General features: G+C 42.8%; 1 protein-coding gene across 2 annotated transcripts in view; it reads left to right on the forward strand.

Moving 5' to 3' along the window:
- Nucleotides 1-17,584, forward strand: part of Ptpn21 (protein tyrosine phosphatase non-receptor type 21) — a 71,690-nt gene that overhangs the window by 18,107 nt on the left and 35,999 nt on the right. For both annotated transcript variants that reach the window (XM_070028363.1, XM_070028372.1), the window contains exons 3-7: nucleotides 10,161-10,330; nucleotides 13,115-13,212; nucleotides 13,872-13,939; nucleotides 14,992-15,062; nucleotides 17,419-17,506. In XM_070028363.1, the coding sequence (XP_069884464.1) occupies nucleotides 10,161-10,330; nucleotides 13,115-13,212; nucleotides 13,872-13,939; nucleotides 14,992-15,062; nucleotides 17,419-17,506 (495 nt within the window). The remainder of the gene's footprint in view (nucleotides 1-10,160; nucleotides 10,331-13,114; nucleotides 13,213-13,871; nucleotides 13,940-14,991; nucleotides 15,063-17,418; nucleotides 17,507-17,584) is intronic.

Below are 17,584 nucleotides of genomic sequence, written 5' to 3' on the forward strand. Positions count from 1 at the left end.
TGTGGCTCAAGTGGTAGAGCGCTAGCCTTGAGCTGAAGAGCTGAGGGACAGCGCCCAGGCCCAGAGTTCAGGCCCCACGACCGGACCCAAAAAAAAAAAGAATTACACATTCCAGTATGATAACAAAGACAAACTAATGGGTGTATAATAGTGAAGAATGCATTGAAATTGTACATTCACATTGTATAACATTGGTCATTCACCGTCAGAATGCAGACTGCTTTACAGTGCAATACAACTAGTACCCAGGAGTGAGGTCCACACCTAGTGCTGGCCCACATTTAGTATCCAGGTGCTTGAGCCCTTTGTTTGGCATTCTGGCCTCACGCACACACCATTCTCCATTCTTCTAAAAAAGAAGCAATCCATCTGTTGCTAGTTTCAATTAATTAATTATTTTTTTGGTCCGGTCGTGGGGCCTGAACTCTGGGCCTGGGCACTGTCCCTCAGCTCTTTAGCTCAAGGCTAGTGTTCTACCATTTGAGCCACAGCACCGCTTTCCAGCTTTTTTCTTTTTGCTTATGTGGTGCTGAGGAATCGAACCCAGGGCCTCATGCGTGCAAGGCAAATGCTCTACCACTGACCCACCTTCCCAGCCCCTCAATTAATTTATTTTAAAAGGAATGAAAAGTTATCAAAGCTAAATACATGTAAACATTGAATTTCCTCTACTACAGAAAATAGGAGATGCTTATCTCCAATTAACCACTCAAAAACTGGAAGTGGAGCTGTGACTTGAAGTGGTAGAGTGCTAGCCTTGAGCAAAAGTGTTCAGGGACAGTGCCCAGGCCCTGAGTTCAAGCCCCACAACTGACCAAAAAACCCAAATCAAACCAAAATGTAATTTTATGCAGTTTCAAAGGAGTTGATAGCTATGCTAAGAAGATTTCACATTACTTGAGCCATTTTTACTGGAGACATTCTTTCAAGAGCTTGAAGGGTTTTTGCTTATTCTAAAACTTAGCAATGCTATTAGTGTGACATACCCTTAGTCATCTTCATTTACAGTTGGGTAAATTGAGACACAAGTGTTCAGTAACTTCCTGGTGTGGCTATGTAGTAGAAACTACAGCTGAAATTGTTCTTCTGGTTTGTTGATAGTCTCTCTCTCCCTCCCTCCCTCTCTCTCTCCCTCTCTCTCTCCCTCTCTCTCTCTCTCTCTCTCTCTCTCTCTCTCTCTCTCTCTCTCTCTTTCTCTCTCTCTGGTGTTGGTCCTGGGGCTTGAACTTAGGGCCTGGACACTGTCTTTTAACTTTTTTTTACTTAAGGCTGTTACTCTACCACTTGAGCCCCATTTCTGCCTCTGGTTTGTTGCTGGTTAGTTGGAGATAAGAGTCTCATTGACTTTCCTGCCTGGGTTTGCTTTGAACCAAGATCTTTGGATCTCAGCCTCCTGAGCAGCTAGGATTACAGTCGTGAACCACTCTCTTTTTTCATCATGTAACCTTAGGCAAGTGACAGGTGTCCTGCTCTGGTGCCTATAATGCATGCCTGGACAGGGCGGCCTCCTACATTTGATGGTAATTTGTTTCAAGTACTCTTAAAATACATTTATTCTGTATTTTGTCCTTTGTACAATTTCTTGTTTGCAAAAGCACATTCTAAGCTCACCCGAGGCAAAGCAAGAGAGTCCCGAGAAGGAACCAAAGTCACCACTGTGGGAAGACAGGGTGGGAGGTGGGAGAAGGAGGGAATATCTCTAAAGCTGTTCAGTGATTGCGCTGTTTGGTAGAGTGTTCTGTAAGCTTGTTTTCCTGTACAGTTGGAAGTATCATGCTGAAGAAATAGATGCCCGGAGAGTCCCCTGCGGTGAGATTTTCCAAAGCAGTATCTGGTTACAGTACTGTTGGATGAAGACAGAGAGCTGTGGAGTCAGAATCAATAACCAAGGAAGGCAAAGTAACTAGTGAGCCCACTCAGGCATTTGCTGCCTTCATTGGTCCTGGCTTACTGCAATTGGCTGCAGGGCACACCTGGAATTTACATATTACAGCAGTTCAGACCATCTGTGAATTAGGACCACTATCAATCATTATTTCATTTCATATTCCTCTCTAGGGCTGGGAGTGTGGCTTAGCGGGTAGAGTACTTGCCTACCAATCTGAGGCCCTGGGTTCAATTCCTCAGTCCCCCATAAACAAAAATAAATAAAGCAGTAGTTAAAAAAAAATTCCTCTCTAAATCATCATCTTGTTTATTTAACATTTACTGCCCTATTTTCCATTGAGACTTAGACTGTTCAATGCTGGGTACTGAACCCAAGGCCCTATACATGTTAGGCAAGTGCTGTACCTGGGAACTAGATCACCATCTCTTCTACTTTTCAATATAGAAGTATCTCTTGTCTTATGTATGCTTAAATAGCATTTATTGGATGAAAGTGTATTTGGAATTTAAATTTTAAATAGTTAAAAATGTTGAATATGTGTTTCTGAATTATGCACCTTCTCATAATTAGGGCCTTTTGACTTGTCCTCATTGAGGAACATAATTTAAAGGAAAACCCAAGCCAAGAGCTGAAGGCTCATGCCTGTAATCCTATCTGTTTAGGAAGCTGAGATCTGAGGATTGTGGTTCCAAACCACCTTGCACAAGAAAGACTGTGAGATTCTTACCTTCAGCTAAACTCTAAAAGACAGAAAGTGGAATTGTAGCTTAAGTGGTAAGAGTGCTAACCTTGAGCAAACAAAACACAACCCCTCCCCACCACAAAGCTCAGGGGACAGTACCCAGACCCTGAGTTTAAGACCCAGGACTTGCACAAGAAGAAAGAAAAGAAGAAAAGAGAGAAAGAAACTTTAAATGTGACCTGGGTACTGGTGGCTCATGACTATAATTCTGGCTAATTGTTAGGCTGAGAATGGGAGGAGAGAGGTTTGAGGCCAATCTGGGCAGAAAACAGTTCACAAAGTGCCTTCTCAACCCATGGCTGGGCACAGTGGTCTGTATTGGTCCTCCTAGCTTGTCCTTGTCAGCCCAGGCCGAACAGTCGGTGAGATTTCATCCTGCTGAAGGGAAGCTGGATGTACTGGTGCAGGACTTTGATCCCAGCAAGGACCTGGAAGCCTAAAATAGGCAGATCATAGTTGAGGAACGTGTCTGGGCAGGAAGTAATACTTGACTCCAGAAAAGTAAGTAAAGTAAGACTTTACCTCAAAAATAACCAGCACAGCTGGGTTCTGGTCCCTGAGGTCTGTGCATTTAGCTGCTAAAGAGGCTAAGACCTGAAGGATCCAGATTTAAAGTCAGCCTGGGCAGGCCAGACTCAGTCTCCAAAATAACCAGCAAAAAGCTGGGCCAGAAGCATAGCTTGAGTGGTAGAGCACCAGCCTAGCAAGCCAGTGTAGCAAGTGCCAGGTTCGGAGTCAAACTCAGGTACTACCAAAAAGAAAAACATGACCAGCAACCAAAACCAAAACCAACAATCCCCTATAAGTATGGCCATTGTTAAATGGAACTTTATATTATTAGTAAAAAGAAAAGGAAGTAGAGTCCTTCTATACAGAAAAAGGAAATACTTTTACTATTTTCCTGAAGTAGATTGGGGGTGGTTCACACCTATAATTCTAGCTACTTAGGAGGCTGAGATCTAAAGATTGTCAGTGAGACTCTTATCTCCAATTAAGCACCTAAAACTGGAAATAGAGGTGTGACTCAAGTGGTAGAGTACAAGCCTGTGTGAAGAAGCGTAAATAGCGCACACACACACACTCTCTCTCTCTCTCTCTCTCTCTCTCTCTCTCTCTCTCTCTCTCTCTCTCTCTCTTGCACGTGGGTTGAGATTGTTTTAATTGACTATCTTTTTTTGTTGTTGTTGTTGGTAGTGGGGCCTGAACTCTGGGCCTGGGCGCTGTCCCTCAGCTTTTCAACTCAAGGCTAGTGCTCTACCACTTGAGACACAGTACCACTTCTGACCTTTTCTGCTAATGTGGTCCTGAGGAATCGAACCCAGGGCCTCATGCCTGCGAGGCAGGCCCTCTACCACTGAGCCACCTTCCCAGCCCCTTAATTGAGTATCTTTAGAGATTTTGCAGTGTCTGGCATACCATGTAGCTTCTTCTCTCTTCACGTACAGCTGAAGAAGCTGGGGGACATTGTTTCTGCTAAACCACGCCTCCAGCAAAGATGTACTTTGGATTATTTTCTCCGGTCTTCATTTATTATGTGTTACCACTTTTCCTGTAAGGTGATGGGGTGTGTTACTTAAGCAACGAGAGAAGACAACGGAGTAAAATTAAACATCAGAGAAGACTGCCTGTTTGAGACTGTGTGACCATCTGTCAGAAGGCAGAAGTAGTAGGGTCCTTCATTATTTATGGCAGACTCTGTACATGTAAGCTCAGGACTTGAATTAGGTTAATACTTGTTAACCACCCTTGTTAGGTGATCTCTGGGATAGACTATATCTAGGGCTATCTCCTCTCATCTCTCATCATTCCCCGATGAAAGTCTTCTGGCTTCAGCGTGGTCTAAGAAAGGCATCAGGATAAAATTATATTTGTAATTTTATACGGGATTAACTTTTATCAAACATAATGCATTAGTGGCTTAAAACAATCTAGCTAATTTGGGTGTCCCTCTGCTCTGCTTTAAAAATAGTACAACCAGAGAGACTCTTAAAATAATTAACAAGGAACTGCATTGTTAGGAAGAAGAGCTGTTGTCAGTTCATGCAGAGTAAGGTAACTACATTGTCTGAAAAGAGGCCTATTCCATTTCACCTATTTTTGTCTGCTACATATCACAATTTATGATAAAACTAGAGTATAAGATGTCTGATTTATTTTTAACAGTAAATTTGGGTTTTATTTGAAGGCATACACATTTTGTACTTGACAGCTTGAATAAAAATGTACAGCAAAGAACAAAAATTAATATTAAAATGGCTAGTAATATTACAACTATGTTTTTTCTCCCCTGAATGAACTTTAGCTCTGTGTTACACAGCATTCAGGTGATTTTTTTCCCCTTAGATCATGCGATCTTGATGTAGAATTATACATATAAACTATCAAACCAATGAAAACACATCAAGATCAAGAAAACAATATAACATAGAAAATGAACTCAGGACCTCTCATATGCTAGACAAGTGCTCCTACTTTGAGCTATGCCTAAGCCCTTTTATGTGTGTTAAAAAAAGTTTTAGCTGGGTGTCGCTAGCCACCCAGGAGGCTGAGATCTGAGGACCATGGCTTGAAGCCAGACTGCGCAGAAAAGTCTGTGAGACTCTGACCTCCAATAAACTACTCAGAAAAAGCCAGAAGTAGTGCTGTGATTCAAGTGATAGAGTGCTAGCCTTGAGCACAAAGAGGCTGAGGGACAGCGCCTGGGTCATGAGTTTAACTGTATTTTTTTTTTTTTTTGTCTTTTCTTTTTTGGTACTGGGGATCGAACCCAGGACGTTGCACTTGCTAGGCAAGCACTTTGCCACTGAGCTACATCCCAGCCCTTGGGTCATGAGTTTAAGCTGCATGACCAGCAAAAAAAGAAAGAAAGAAAGAAAGGAAAGAAAGAAAGAGAAAGAAGAAAGAAAAGAAAGAAAGCTTTATTATCTTCAGTTATGCAAGGTAGTTGTCATTCAACAAAACAGTTTGTGAATGAAATGCCTCCTGATAAATGTCACCCTTTGAATATCCTCACCGGTCCCTCCCTCTTGTTTGTTTTTGTGCCAGTACTGGTTTTTGGACTCAGCCTGGCCACCATCCCTGAGCTCTTTGGTTCAAGGCTTGTGTTCTACCACTTGAGCCACAGCTCTACTTCTGTTTTTTTTTTTTTGTACTTAATTGGATAAAAGTGTCTTACAGATTTTCCTGCTCCAGCTGGCTTTGAATGACGATCCTTAGATCGCCCAGTATGTATTTGTGAAGCTTCAGTTTTTTTGGTGGTCAGTTGGAGATAAGAGTCTCCCATTATGTGATTTTAGTGACATGTGTCTAAACCTTTCTAGTAGCAGTATTACAAATATGATGCCTCCTTGGAAGTATTTTACAAGATAATGCGTTTGATTTCTTGAAGTGCTTAAGGTAAAACTTGAACACAGGAGCAAGTACTTTGGATTCTTCAGCCTATGTTCCCTTCAAACCAGGGAATTCTTTTTTTTGGGGGGTGGTGGTCTGGTCATGGGGGCCTGAACTCTGCGCCTGGGCACTGTCCCTCAGCTCTTCAGCTCAAGGCTAGCGCTCTACCACTTTGAGCCACAGAGCCACCTTTAAGTGTTTTCTGGTGGTTAATTGGAAATAAGGGTCTCAGGGACTTTCCTTCTAGGCTGGCTTCTAACCGTGATCCTCAGATCTCAGCCTCCTGAGTAGCTAGGATTACAGGTGTGAGCCACTGACACCAGGTGACAATATATTTTTATAAATCAGACAGCTTTAGATCCTACAAGATGCTTGTCCTGGGCCTACTGCCAAGGCTCTGTCTTTATAACCAGAAGTAAATGTGTAATTAAGCTCATAACAATGTTGTGCATTATAGAGCAGGCATGCTAAGTGCAATCCAAAACTTGTTTCCTAAAGTGGAACACAAAGCAAACATACAACTTAAAAATATACTGTGCTGTGAGCCATCCAAACATATGTAATAACAAATATATGTAAAAACAAATTCCTCTTTTGGAGGAAGGGGTAATTGGTTTTTGTGAGTACTTGGCAGATAAAAATGGGTGAAAGTAAATAGTGTCTCAAAAATGTAATGGTTTTCTAGTAGCAAAATGCATTCCCATCATTTCTCCTCTGCAGTCCTCATGATCACACTGTGAAGGAGGAGTTAATTTGAGAAAATGGAATTGGATTTATTGGGTTTTCCCATCCATAGCCAGAAGGATTTGCTGGATATCAAACCTAGAACTGTGTTTTGTTTTTGTTTTTATGCTGGTACTGGAGCTTGAATTTGGAGACGTGTGCTCTTTTTTTTTTTTTTTTTGCCGGTCGTGGGACTTGAACTCTGAGCTTGGGTGCTGTCCCCGCGCTCTTCAGCTCAAGGTGAGCGCTCTACTGCTTGAGCCACAGCGCCACTTCCTTGTGCTGTTTTTTTTGGTGGTCCTAGGGCTTGAATTCAGAGCTTGAATGCTTGTGCTCAAGTCTAGCACTGTACCAGTTGAGCCACAGTGCCACTTCTGGCTTTTTTTGAGTAGTTGATTGGAGATAAGAGTCTCATGGAGACTTTTCTTCTTGGGCTGGTTTCGGACCACAATCCTCAGATCTCAGCCTCCTGAGTAACTAGGATTAGAGGTGTGAGCCATTGGGTGCCTGGCAAGGGACTTGTGCTCGTGCTTGGCTTTTCTTGCTGAAGGCTGGCGTTCTACCACTTCAGCCACAACTCCATGTCTGGCTTTTTTCTGGTTAACTGGAGATTAGAATCTCCCCAGTTTGCGTTCATGGGTTAACCTTGATCAAAACCAATCGTTTTCTCTATGTGCCAATCTTGGGGTTTGAACTTAGGCCTGGACACTGGCCCTGGGCTTTTTTTCCCTCAGCGCTTAGCACTCTACTGCTTTGAGCTACATCTTTACTTTTGGCTTTTTTTTTTTTTTTTTTTTTTTTGGTAATTAATTGGAGATAAGAGTCTCTGGGCTTTCCTTCCTGGGCTGGCTTCAAACTGCAGTCCTCAGATCTCAGCTTCCTAAGTAGCTAGGATTACAAGCGTGAGCCACCAACACTGGGTAAAATTCATTTTTTTATTTAAGTGAATATTTCAGGTCAAAGAAATGACCTGAAATTTTTTCCCCTCTAGGTTTTATTGATGTGCTAAAGGTATATATGCTAAGCACAATAGTGAATATAGAATTTCTGTGGCATTAGTCACATTCAAGTGCTGTGAAGCCCCCTGTAGCGAGTGGCAGCTGTACTGGACAGTGCATGTGGAGCATGCCTGTCACTGTGCATGTTTTATTCCACGGCTCTAGGGTATAAAACAACAGAGCAGCTGGTGCCCATGGCTCAAGCCTTGTAATCCTAGCTACTCAGGAGGCTGAGATCTGAGGATGGTGGTGGTTCAAAGCCATCCAGGGTAGGAAAGTCTGTGAGACTCTTATCTCCAATAAACCACCAGAAAACCAGAAGTGGTGCTGTGGCTCAAAGTGGTAGTGTGCTGGCCTTGAGTAAAAGAGCTCAAGGACAGCACCCAGGCCCCTAGTTCAAGTCCCATGACCGATTAAAACAACAACAGCAAAAACAACAGAGTAGTGGTTTTCCAATGGTCTTGACCTGTCAGTGGATTTACAAATTTTTATTTTATTTGGCAGAACTGAAGTTGGAGCTCAGGACTTGCACTTTCTTGGCAGGCTTTGTATCACTAAGCCAGATCTCTAGCTTTCCCCTCCAGCCCCCCCCCCTTTTTTTTTTCCCTGGTCGTGGGACCTGAACTCTGGGCCTGGGCACTATCCCTCAGCTCTTCAGCTCAAGGCTAGCGCTCTACCACTTGAGCCACAGCGCCACTTCCGGCATTTTTCTTTTTGCTTATGTGGTGCTGAGGAATCGAACCCAGGGCCTCTGGCATGCAAGGCAAGCACTCTACCACTGAGCCACCTTCCCAGCCCCTAGCCCCCTTTTTTAAAATCCCATAGTGAGGATTGAACTCAGGGCTTCTGGCCAGGCAAGTACTCTGTTACTTGAGCCATGTCCCTAGTCTGTTGGTCCTTTTTAGCCTTTGAAATAGGGTCTCTAAAACTTCTTTGGGGGCTGGCCTCTGACTACATCCTCTTACCTCCACCTCCCAGGTAGCTGAGATTACAGGCATGTATGTTCCTCATACGTCTCTGCTGCAAATTGATTTCGAGGTAAATATTAGCAACAGCCTTGAGCTGCCATTTCCTTTCAGCTTTTCAAGTTGCCTAGGCTGAGGGTCCTATAGACTTGTCTTGGCAGTTATATTACACAGCAGGTGAAGTGTAAATGCTAACCCTAGCCTCTTTTTTGAAAAATGTCTGAGTATTACACTTAGGTTACTTCACTTGTGTGTGTATATGTGTGTGTGAGTGTGTGTGTTTGAAAGAAAGAGAACACTTCCACATTCTATTCTTTAATTCAGAATTCTTTTTCTACATTGAACTGGGATTTAAAACTTTATAGTTGCTTTTAATTTGTATCCAATGGACTGTGGAATAAAGAAGATAAAAGAAACTGTGATAAAGTTAGTATTAGGAAAAAAGAAAGTTAGTGTTAGGATCCATCATGACCTTCCCAGGGAAGGTAGGCAGGCACAGGAGAAAGATTATTCTAAGGTTTGTTAGAGGGGGCATATCTCCCCCTGAGTTCAAACTCAGGGCCTGGGCACTGTCCCTGAGCTTCTTTTGCTCAAGGCTAGTACTCTACCACTTAAACCACAGCACCATTTCTGGCTTTTTCTGTTTATGTGGTACTGAGGAATGGAACCCAGGGCTTTATGCATGCAAGGCAAGCACTCTACCACTAAGCCACATTCCCAGCCCCTAGTACTCTACCATTTGAACAGTACCTCCCCCTTGATTTTTTGTCAGTTCATTAGAGATAAGAGTTGTATAGAATGCCCTTCCCTGGCTGGCTTCAACCCATGATCCTCAAATCTCAGCCTCCTGAATAGCTAGGATTACAGGTGTGAGCCACTCATGACTAGCTCAGTACTTTATTTATTTATTTATTTTTTGGGTCCGGTTGTGGGGCCTGAACTCTGGGCCTGGGCGCTGTCCCTCAGCTCTTCAGCTCAAGGCTAGCACTTTACCACTTGAGCCACAGTGCCACTTCCGGCTTTTTTCTTTTTTTGCTTATGTGGTACTGAGGAATCGAACCCAGGGCCTCAGGCATGCAAGGCAAGCGCTCTACCACTGAGCCACCTTCCCAGCCCTAGCTCAGTACTTTTTGTTGTTAAATCTGTATGAAAAGTTGCACAGCACTTTGTGGTATCCAGGCCATGTACACATCTTTCAGAGTGCAAGAAATGATGTGCAGCTGGCTTTTGCCTTTACGCCTCTCGCTTATACTGCTGTCTTATACTTCCTGTACTAGTTATCTCTGTGGTAAGTCCTGTCTTCTTTCCCCTTTACATCTTGCTGTTGTCCCTGGGAGAAAAGAGGCAATAGGAGACCACGTCCCCTTGGTCCCAGGCCCTTAGTTGGTGCAGTTGACATCACTGAAATCCTTTTGTGCATCACTGCCTCCCTCAGTGACCTTCTGTCCTTCCAGGTCACTTACTTCAGCCTCTGGTACTACAATAAGCAGAATCAGCGCCGATGGGTAGATCTGGAAAAACCTTTGAAGAAACAGCTGGATAAATATGCACTGGAGCCTACCGTGTACTTTGGAGTGGTGTTTTACGTGCCTTCCGTTTCCCAGCTGCAGCAGGAGATTACCAGGTAATGAGTCTTGTACCTGCAGTGGATGCCCAGCCATCTAGTGAGGTCAAGTGAAGCCAAGGTTGAAGGCAGCAGGAAACTTGGTTCTCCCACCCTACATTTTAGCCTCCATATTACCAACGGGTTCTGCTATGTGACATGTCATGATTTTTTTTGTTCTGGGTTGTGCATTGGATGAGTTATAGGTTTGCCTTAAACAGAGGAATGGTTAAAGAGACGTTTCTCTACTGTCTTATCAACTCTCTCTCTCTGTCTCTTTGTCTCTCTGTCTCTTTGTCTCTGTCTCTGTGTGTGTCTCTCCCTCTCTCCCTGTCTCTGTTTCCCCTCCCTCTCTCTCTTTCTCTCTCTCTCTCTCTCTCTCTCTCTCTCTCTCTCTCTCTCTGTCCTAGAGCTTAATCTTAGGGCCTCACACTCTTATTTGGCTTTTTTTCTTTTTCTTTTTCTTTTTTTTGTTGGTCATGGGGCCTGAGCTCTGGGCCTGGGCGCTGTCCCTCCTCTCTTCACCCCAAGGCTACGCTCTACCACTTGAGCCACAGCGCCACTTCCAGCTTTTTCTGCTTATATAGTGCTGAGGAATCAAATCCAGGGCCTCATGCGTGCAAGGCAAGTATTCTACCACTGAGCTACCTTCCCAGCCTTATTTGGCGTTTTCATTCAGGGATGGTACTTTTATCACTTGAGTTAAACCTCTACCTCTGTTTTTTTTTTTTTTTTGGTGGTTAATTTGAAATGAAAGAGTCTTAGGGACTTTTCTGCCCATGTCAGCTTTGTGCTTTGATCCTCAGATCTCAGCATCCTGAGTAGCTACTTGTAAGAGTGAGCTACTGTCTTCCCAGTTCTATGAACTCTCGTAGTGATGTCATCCTTGATGTTTTTGCTGATTTTGTTTCTGACCCTTTGCAATAAGGGAATGAGAGGATTTAGACAACAGAGTCACAAAAATCTGTGTTTATTCTTCAAGAAACTGTGCCAAAGGTTTCATTTTAATAGCCTCATAACTCTGGAAGCTGAATCCTAGAGGGGGGTGAGAGGAAAATTGGGACATAGGAGGCACAGAGTTACCAGTCAGAAAGCATCAGCTAGGAAGTATACTTAAAAGGGACACAGAAAGGGAAGATGATATTAAGAAGCATGATAGAGAGAAACTGAACACTTGTGTTCTAGATTTTCTCACAGTTACATGTTGGAATCTTCTTTTTTTTTTGGTGAAGGAGGAGGTATTGGGGTTTGAGCTCAGGGACCTTGGTGCTTGCTAGGCAGAAGCTCTCCCACTTGAGCCACACCCTCGTCCCTTTTTGCTTTAGTTTTTTAAGGAATTTTTGTCTGGGACCAGCATTGGACTGCGATCCTTACCTGTGGCCTTGCAGAAGCTGGGATGACAGATTCGTACAACCATGCCTAACTTAAAGACTGAGATGGATTTTGCTGACTTTTTACCGTGCCTTGCATTGACCCTAAAACCCTCTTGATTTCCATTTCCCAAGTAGTGAGAAGTTACTGTCCCTATTCAGAAGGGTCCTCCATTACAAAGCTCTGTGATCTCAGGCTGGAATTAGCTGTCTTCTTTGCCAGTACTTCTGTTAGGATGATGGCTATCACAGACTTCCAGTATTATTTTTGCATGTATTACTTTTTTTTTTTTTTCTTCTGGTTGTGGATTTGAATTTAGGACCTGGCTGCTGTCCCTGAGCTTTTGTGCTCAAAGCTAAGGTTATACCACTTGAACCACAGCCTTGTTTTTGGCTTTTGGTGGTTAATTGGAGATAAGAGTCTCATGGGTTTTCCTGTTGGGGCTGGCTTTGAACTGCAATCTTCAGATCTCAGCTGCCCACGTACCTAGAATTATAGGTGTGAGCCACCAGTGTTCAGCTTCCTAGCTTTTAAGTCCATTATTTTTTCTTTACCTTTACCTTCTGTATGAAAGCAGCTGTAGCAGTGATCTGTACCTGAGGAAAGCTATTTGAATCTGACAGTTTGAATCTGTTTAAAATCCTTTTTTTTTTTTTGTTGGTTGTAGGGCTTAAACTCTGGAACTGGGCGCTGTCCCTCAGCTCTTAGCCAAAGTGAGCACTCTACTTACCACTTGAGCTACAGTGCCACTTCCAGTTTTCTGGTGGTTTGTTGGAGATAAGAGCCTTACAGCCTTTCCTGTCCGGCTGGCTTTGAACTGTGATCCTTAGATCTCAACCTCCTGAGTAGCTAGGATTACAGGTGTGAGCCACCAGTGCCCAGCTTTTTAAAATCTTTTTGAATCTGACAGTCTGAGTCTGAATTACTGGAAGAGGCTGGACCGCCACATAAGCACGAAGCAGGTGGTAGGAGCAACGCAATTACAGTGAAAGAAGTAAAAAATAGAAATGCTAAAGAACAAAGTGGAAGCTGTGAGGGAAAACTTGAACTAATCACTATCTCAATTTAAACATCTTCGTGGCTCATATCTGGGTAGGAAAGTCTGTGATACTCTTATTTCTAATAAAATAATAAAATCCCAAAGGATCAGAAGTGGAGTTGTGGCTCAATGGGTAGAGCACTAGCCTTGAGCAAAAAAAAAAAGGAAGAAAGCAAGCTTAGGGACAGTACCTAGGACAGGTGTGTGTGTGTACACACACACACACACACACACACACACACACTCTCTCTCTCTCTCTCTCTCTCTCTCTCTCTCTCAAGAGTTAAGAGTTTATTTGACTGGTATTTATGTTCCTCTACCCAAGAATGGTAAATGGCACTGTGTCTTGAATGAAGATGATATTGACTTTATAAAATTGACATTGTTTTTCATAGGTATCAGTATTACTTGCAGCTGAAGAAAGATATCTTGGAAGGAAACATTCCTTGTACATTAGAGCAAGCAATTCATTTAGCAGGCTTAGCGGTGCAAGGTACGTAATGCTTACGGGGCAATGAACTGTTCTATCAGATTAAACTGTTATAAAAAAACTGACTTCTATATGATCTCTAGTAGTGTTTTTAGATTAGGGAAATATTCTATTTTCTAAGTGACTTCCTTGTTTACTTCAATGAAATATGGGACTTTTAGAAATCTCTACAAACTCATTGTTATGTATCAAGGCAATAAATAGTTCAGTAAATAGAAATACATATACATATATTCAAAGCATTTTCTTTTTCTCTATATGTGTATACTGGTACTGGAGCTTGAACACAGGGCCTTCTGCTCAGCAATTTTTCTCATGACTGGCAATTTAACACTTGAATTATACCTTTAGTCCAGCTTTTTGCTGATTAATTGGAGATGGATTTTTTTTTTTCTCCTGGGCTGGCTTTGAACCTTGGTCATCTAGGTCTCAGCTTCCTGAGTAGCTAGGATTATAGGCATGAGCTACCTCCTAGGTCCTCATTTGCTTGCTTTGGTTGATTTAAAAACAGACTATTGCAACCTGTAGCAGCTTATCAGAAAAATGTGACTTCTGAATGAACCATACCATCAGCATATTGCGAATTGAGTTTTACTGTGCATGTTTTGCTATGCCAAGAAAATAAAATCAGTGTGAATATTTTTCTTTTTTTTTTTTAATAGCTGATTTTGGTGACTTTGATCAGTATGAATCCCAAGACTTTCTTCAGAAATTTGCCTTATTTCCTGTGGTAAGACTTTCGGTTATTGGGCCTCTTTATAAACATTTTTTCCCCCAAATTTCTAACAATTTCTAAACAAATTTTTCCTAATTGTATAAACAATTTCTTCTTAATTCCTGAAATGAAGTCTGTATGCTAGAGGTCTTAGGTCGGGCTTAGTGTTAAGTCAGCTCCCTTTGGGATAGAGCCCAAGTGTCAGATCATGGAAACTGAGGGACAGGCACCCTGCTGTGCCTAAAGAAATTCTTTCTGTATTTGAATATGAGTGTAAGAGAGATGCTTTCTTGGCTTCTGAGTAGCACACAGCACTTTTGCTTTCAACTGGAGGCTTGAAGTATCACAAAATTGATGTTGAAATGAATTTGGCGTCTCATCAGAAAGTCCCAGCTCAACTTTTTAAAGTTATTGCAGTTGGAAATGACACGAAAACTATATTTGAAACAACTGAGGGAGGTGGAATGCACTCCTGAGAATCTACACAGCTAGCCAGAGAATGCACAGGATATTTTTGCGCGGGGCTCAGGAGTGGCCAATGAGTGTTACCAATCTGAAATAACTCAGCTAAAACCTTCTCTGGGATGAGTAGAGAAGGCAAGGCAAGTTATTTGCGTTCCTGAGCAGAAGTCAGTTAAGTCCTTAGAAAGATCCCAGTTAGCTATAGAAGCCAGGAATACATTTATAAGCCAACCCCCAAACAGTGATATTATAGTTTTTCCTTTTTCTTTTTGGTCGGTTGTTGGTCTCTGAACTCAGGGTCTGAGTGCTGTCCCTGAGCCTCTTTGTGTTCAAGGCTAGTGTTCTACCACTTGAACCACAGCACCACTTCCAGTTTTCTGGTGGTAAATGGGAGATAAGAGTCTTATGGACTTTCCTGCCTGGGCTGGCTTTGAACTGTGATCCTCAGATCTCAGCCTCCTGAGTGGCTAGGATTACAGGTGTGAGCCACCAGTGCTGGGCTTACTAGTTACAGTTTTACCTGAAATGATGAGCCAATAAGAATAGCAATGATTCTTCCTAAGCTTAGTTTTTGTTGTTGTTGTTGTTTTTGCTTTGTGTTATAGGAGTGGTTACAGGATGAAAAAGTATTGGAAGAAGCAACCCAGAAAGTGGCCTTACTACATCAGAAATACAGGTAACATTAAGATATAAGACGTGGAACTGGTATGGAATTAATGCCTGCGTGGGTGTGCAATATGTGTTGGTAGATTAAATATATATTGAAAGCTTAACTGTAGTCGCTACTACTGCTTTCACAGGAAGTTCATGGTAACTTACCATGTGCCAAGTGTGGAGCACTTGCCTGTATTGGTTTATTTCTTCTCCATCTTACCAATCAGGAACTGAGAAAATAGAAAGTAACTAGTCATTGAAAACTACCAGTCTGTCACTCCGTGTATTAGAAGTTGGTTTGCTAACCAAACCTTTATGGGTGCTTTATGGGGAGAGTTCTTTTTCTGTTCTCTCTTCTTCCTGTTCCTTTTTTTTGGTATCAGTGCTAGGGCTTGAACCCAGGGCTTGGTTGCTGTCCCTTCTTTTCACTCAAGCCTGGCACTCTGCCACTTGAGTCATAGCTCCCCTTCAGCTTTTTGATGGTTAGTTGGATATGAGTCTCATGGTTTTTCCTGCCTGAGCTGGCTTTGAACTACAATCCTCAGCTGTCACCCTGCTGAGTTGCTAGGATTACAGGTGCCAGCCACTGGTGTCTGGTTTTTGTTTTCTTTTACAATTCTGTAAGAATTACATACTTGGCAATTTCCTGTATATTTTTTGTTTTAGTTTTTGTGGTATTAGGGATGAAACCCAGAGCCTTGTACCAATGCTAGGCAAGTACTACTTAGCCTGGGTTCTTACTATGTAGCTTGGGCTGGCCTTGATCCCAGTCCTGTAGCCTTAGCCTCTGGAATTACAGATGTGTTCCTTCTTGCCAACCTCCATGCCAATGCTGCTTTGAAAGCAGCATTCTGTCCTCTGTGGACTGTGATAGAAGCTTTGGTACTTACTGCTGCATATACCTGCCGAGGATGTTGACTTTCTTTAATATATGCAAGAAAACTTTTTTCCTGGTGAATGCTAGCTGTAAGCCAAATGCCACACAGTTCCAGGTACTTTATTTGCCATATAATTATAGTAATCTTTTAGGTAAATATTAGCTCCATTTTTCTTGCCCAGACTGGCTTCAAACTGTGGTCCTGAGATTTTAGCTTCTGAGGTAGCTAAGATTGTAGGTATGAGCCATGGACTTCTGGTTTTCCCACATTCCCCCCCACTCCCCCTTGGTTATGGGGCTTGAACTCAGGGCCTGGACATTGTCTCTGAGCTGTTTTTGCACAAGGCTCTCTACCACTTTGAGCCACAGCTTCACTTTGGGTTTTCTGGTGGTGAACTGGAGATAAGAGGCTTAGGGACTTTCCTGTCTGGGCTGGCTTTGAATGTTGATCCTTGGCTCACCCTCCTGAGTTGCTAGGATTACAGGTGTGAGCCACCAATGCCCAGCTTTGCACATGTTCTTCCAGTAATCCAGCCTCCTGAGTTGAAGGAGGATTTATACCTACAATCCTTGTGTCCCCATTCCCTGCATTTATCATTTAACTTGAACTATGATTTTCAATAATGTCTGATATGTGGGGGTAATTCAACAATTACTTGGTGAGATAGGAAAAAAGTGGCTTGGAGCAGGGTGCTGGTGGCTCATGCTGCCTATTATCCTATCTACTCAGGAAGCTGCGAGATGAGGATCTCGGTATGAAGCCAGCTTGGGCAGCAAAGTCTGTAAGACTTACTACCAATAAAAACGATCAAAAATCCAGAAGTGGAGCTGTAGCTCAAGTGGTATAGCAGTAGCCTTGAGCAAAAAAGGTCAAGGGTAGTGCCCAGGCTCTGAGTTCAAGCCCCAAGAGTGGCCTTAAAAAGAAAAACACCTCTGACTTTAACTTGGAGCTCTTTTAGGGCTTATCTCATCCCTTACCTCTACTCTGGGCTCTGCTCTTATCTGCCTAAAATTCAAGGGTTAGATCTTGAATAAGTCACCCTGGCATTCACCATAGTATTCTAGTATTTTAGCAGAATTCCAGAGTTTACTTTCATAGGTAGGGGCTCCATATTGGAGGATCATTATGGTCAGTTATGCGTAGAAGCCTGCCATGTTTATAATGTATAATGTCAAATTGATATGTAGCTCTTAAGCTATAGTTTAAAAACTTCTAAGCCAGGTGCTGGTGGCTTTTGCCTGTAATCCTAGCTACCAAGGAGGCTGAGATCTGAGGATTACAGTTTGAAGCCAGCCCGGACAGGAAAGTCCATGAGACTCTGATCTCTAATAAAACACCAGAGAACAGGAAGTGGTGCTCTGGCTCAAGTGGTAGAGTGCTTGCCTTGAGCTGAAGAGCTCAGGGACAATGCCCAGGCCCTGAGTTCAAGCCCCATGACTGACAAAAAGACAAAAAAACTTTCACTTTTGTCAACAATCTCACCAATGTCTTGTGTCTCAGGGGGCTTACAGCTCCAGATGCTGAAATGCTGTATATGCAGGAGGTGGAGAGAATGGATGGCTATGGAGAAGAGAGTTACCCTGCCAAGGTAAGGGTGGCTAGAAGACTGAGGTTTTCAAAAGTTAGGCTTGGTAAGCAGGGCACAGTGGCACGCATCTGTAGTTTC

The sequence above is a fragment of the Dipodomys merriami genome, unplaced genomic scaffold (assembly GCF_024711535.1).
Source record: "Dipodomys merriami isolate MVZ:Mamm:240054 unplaced genomic scaffold, mDipMer1.0.p SCAF_1, whole genome shotgun sequence".
NCBI lineage: Eukaryota > Metazoa > Chordata > Mammalia > Rodentia > Heteromyidae > Dipodomys > Dipodomys merriami.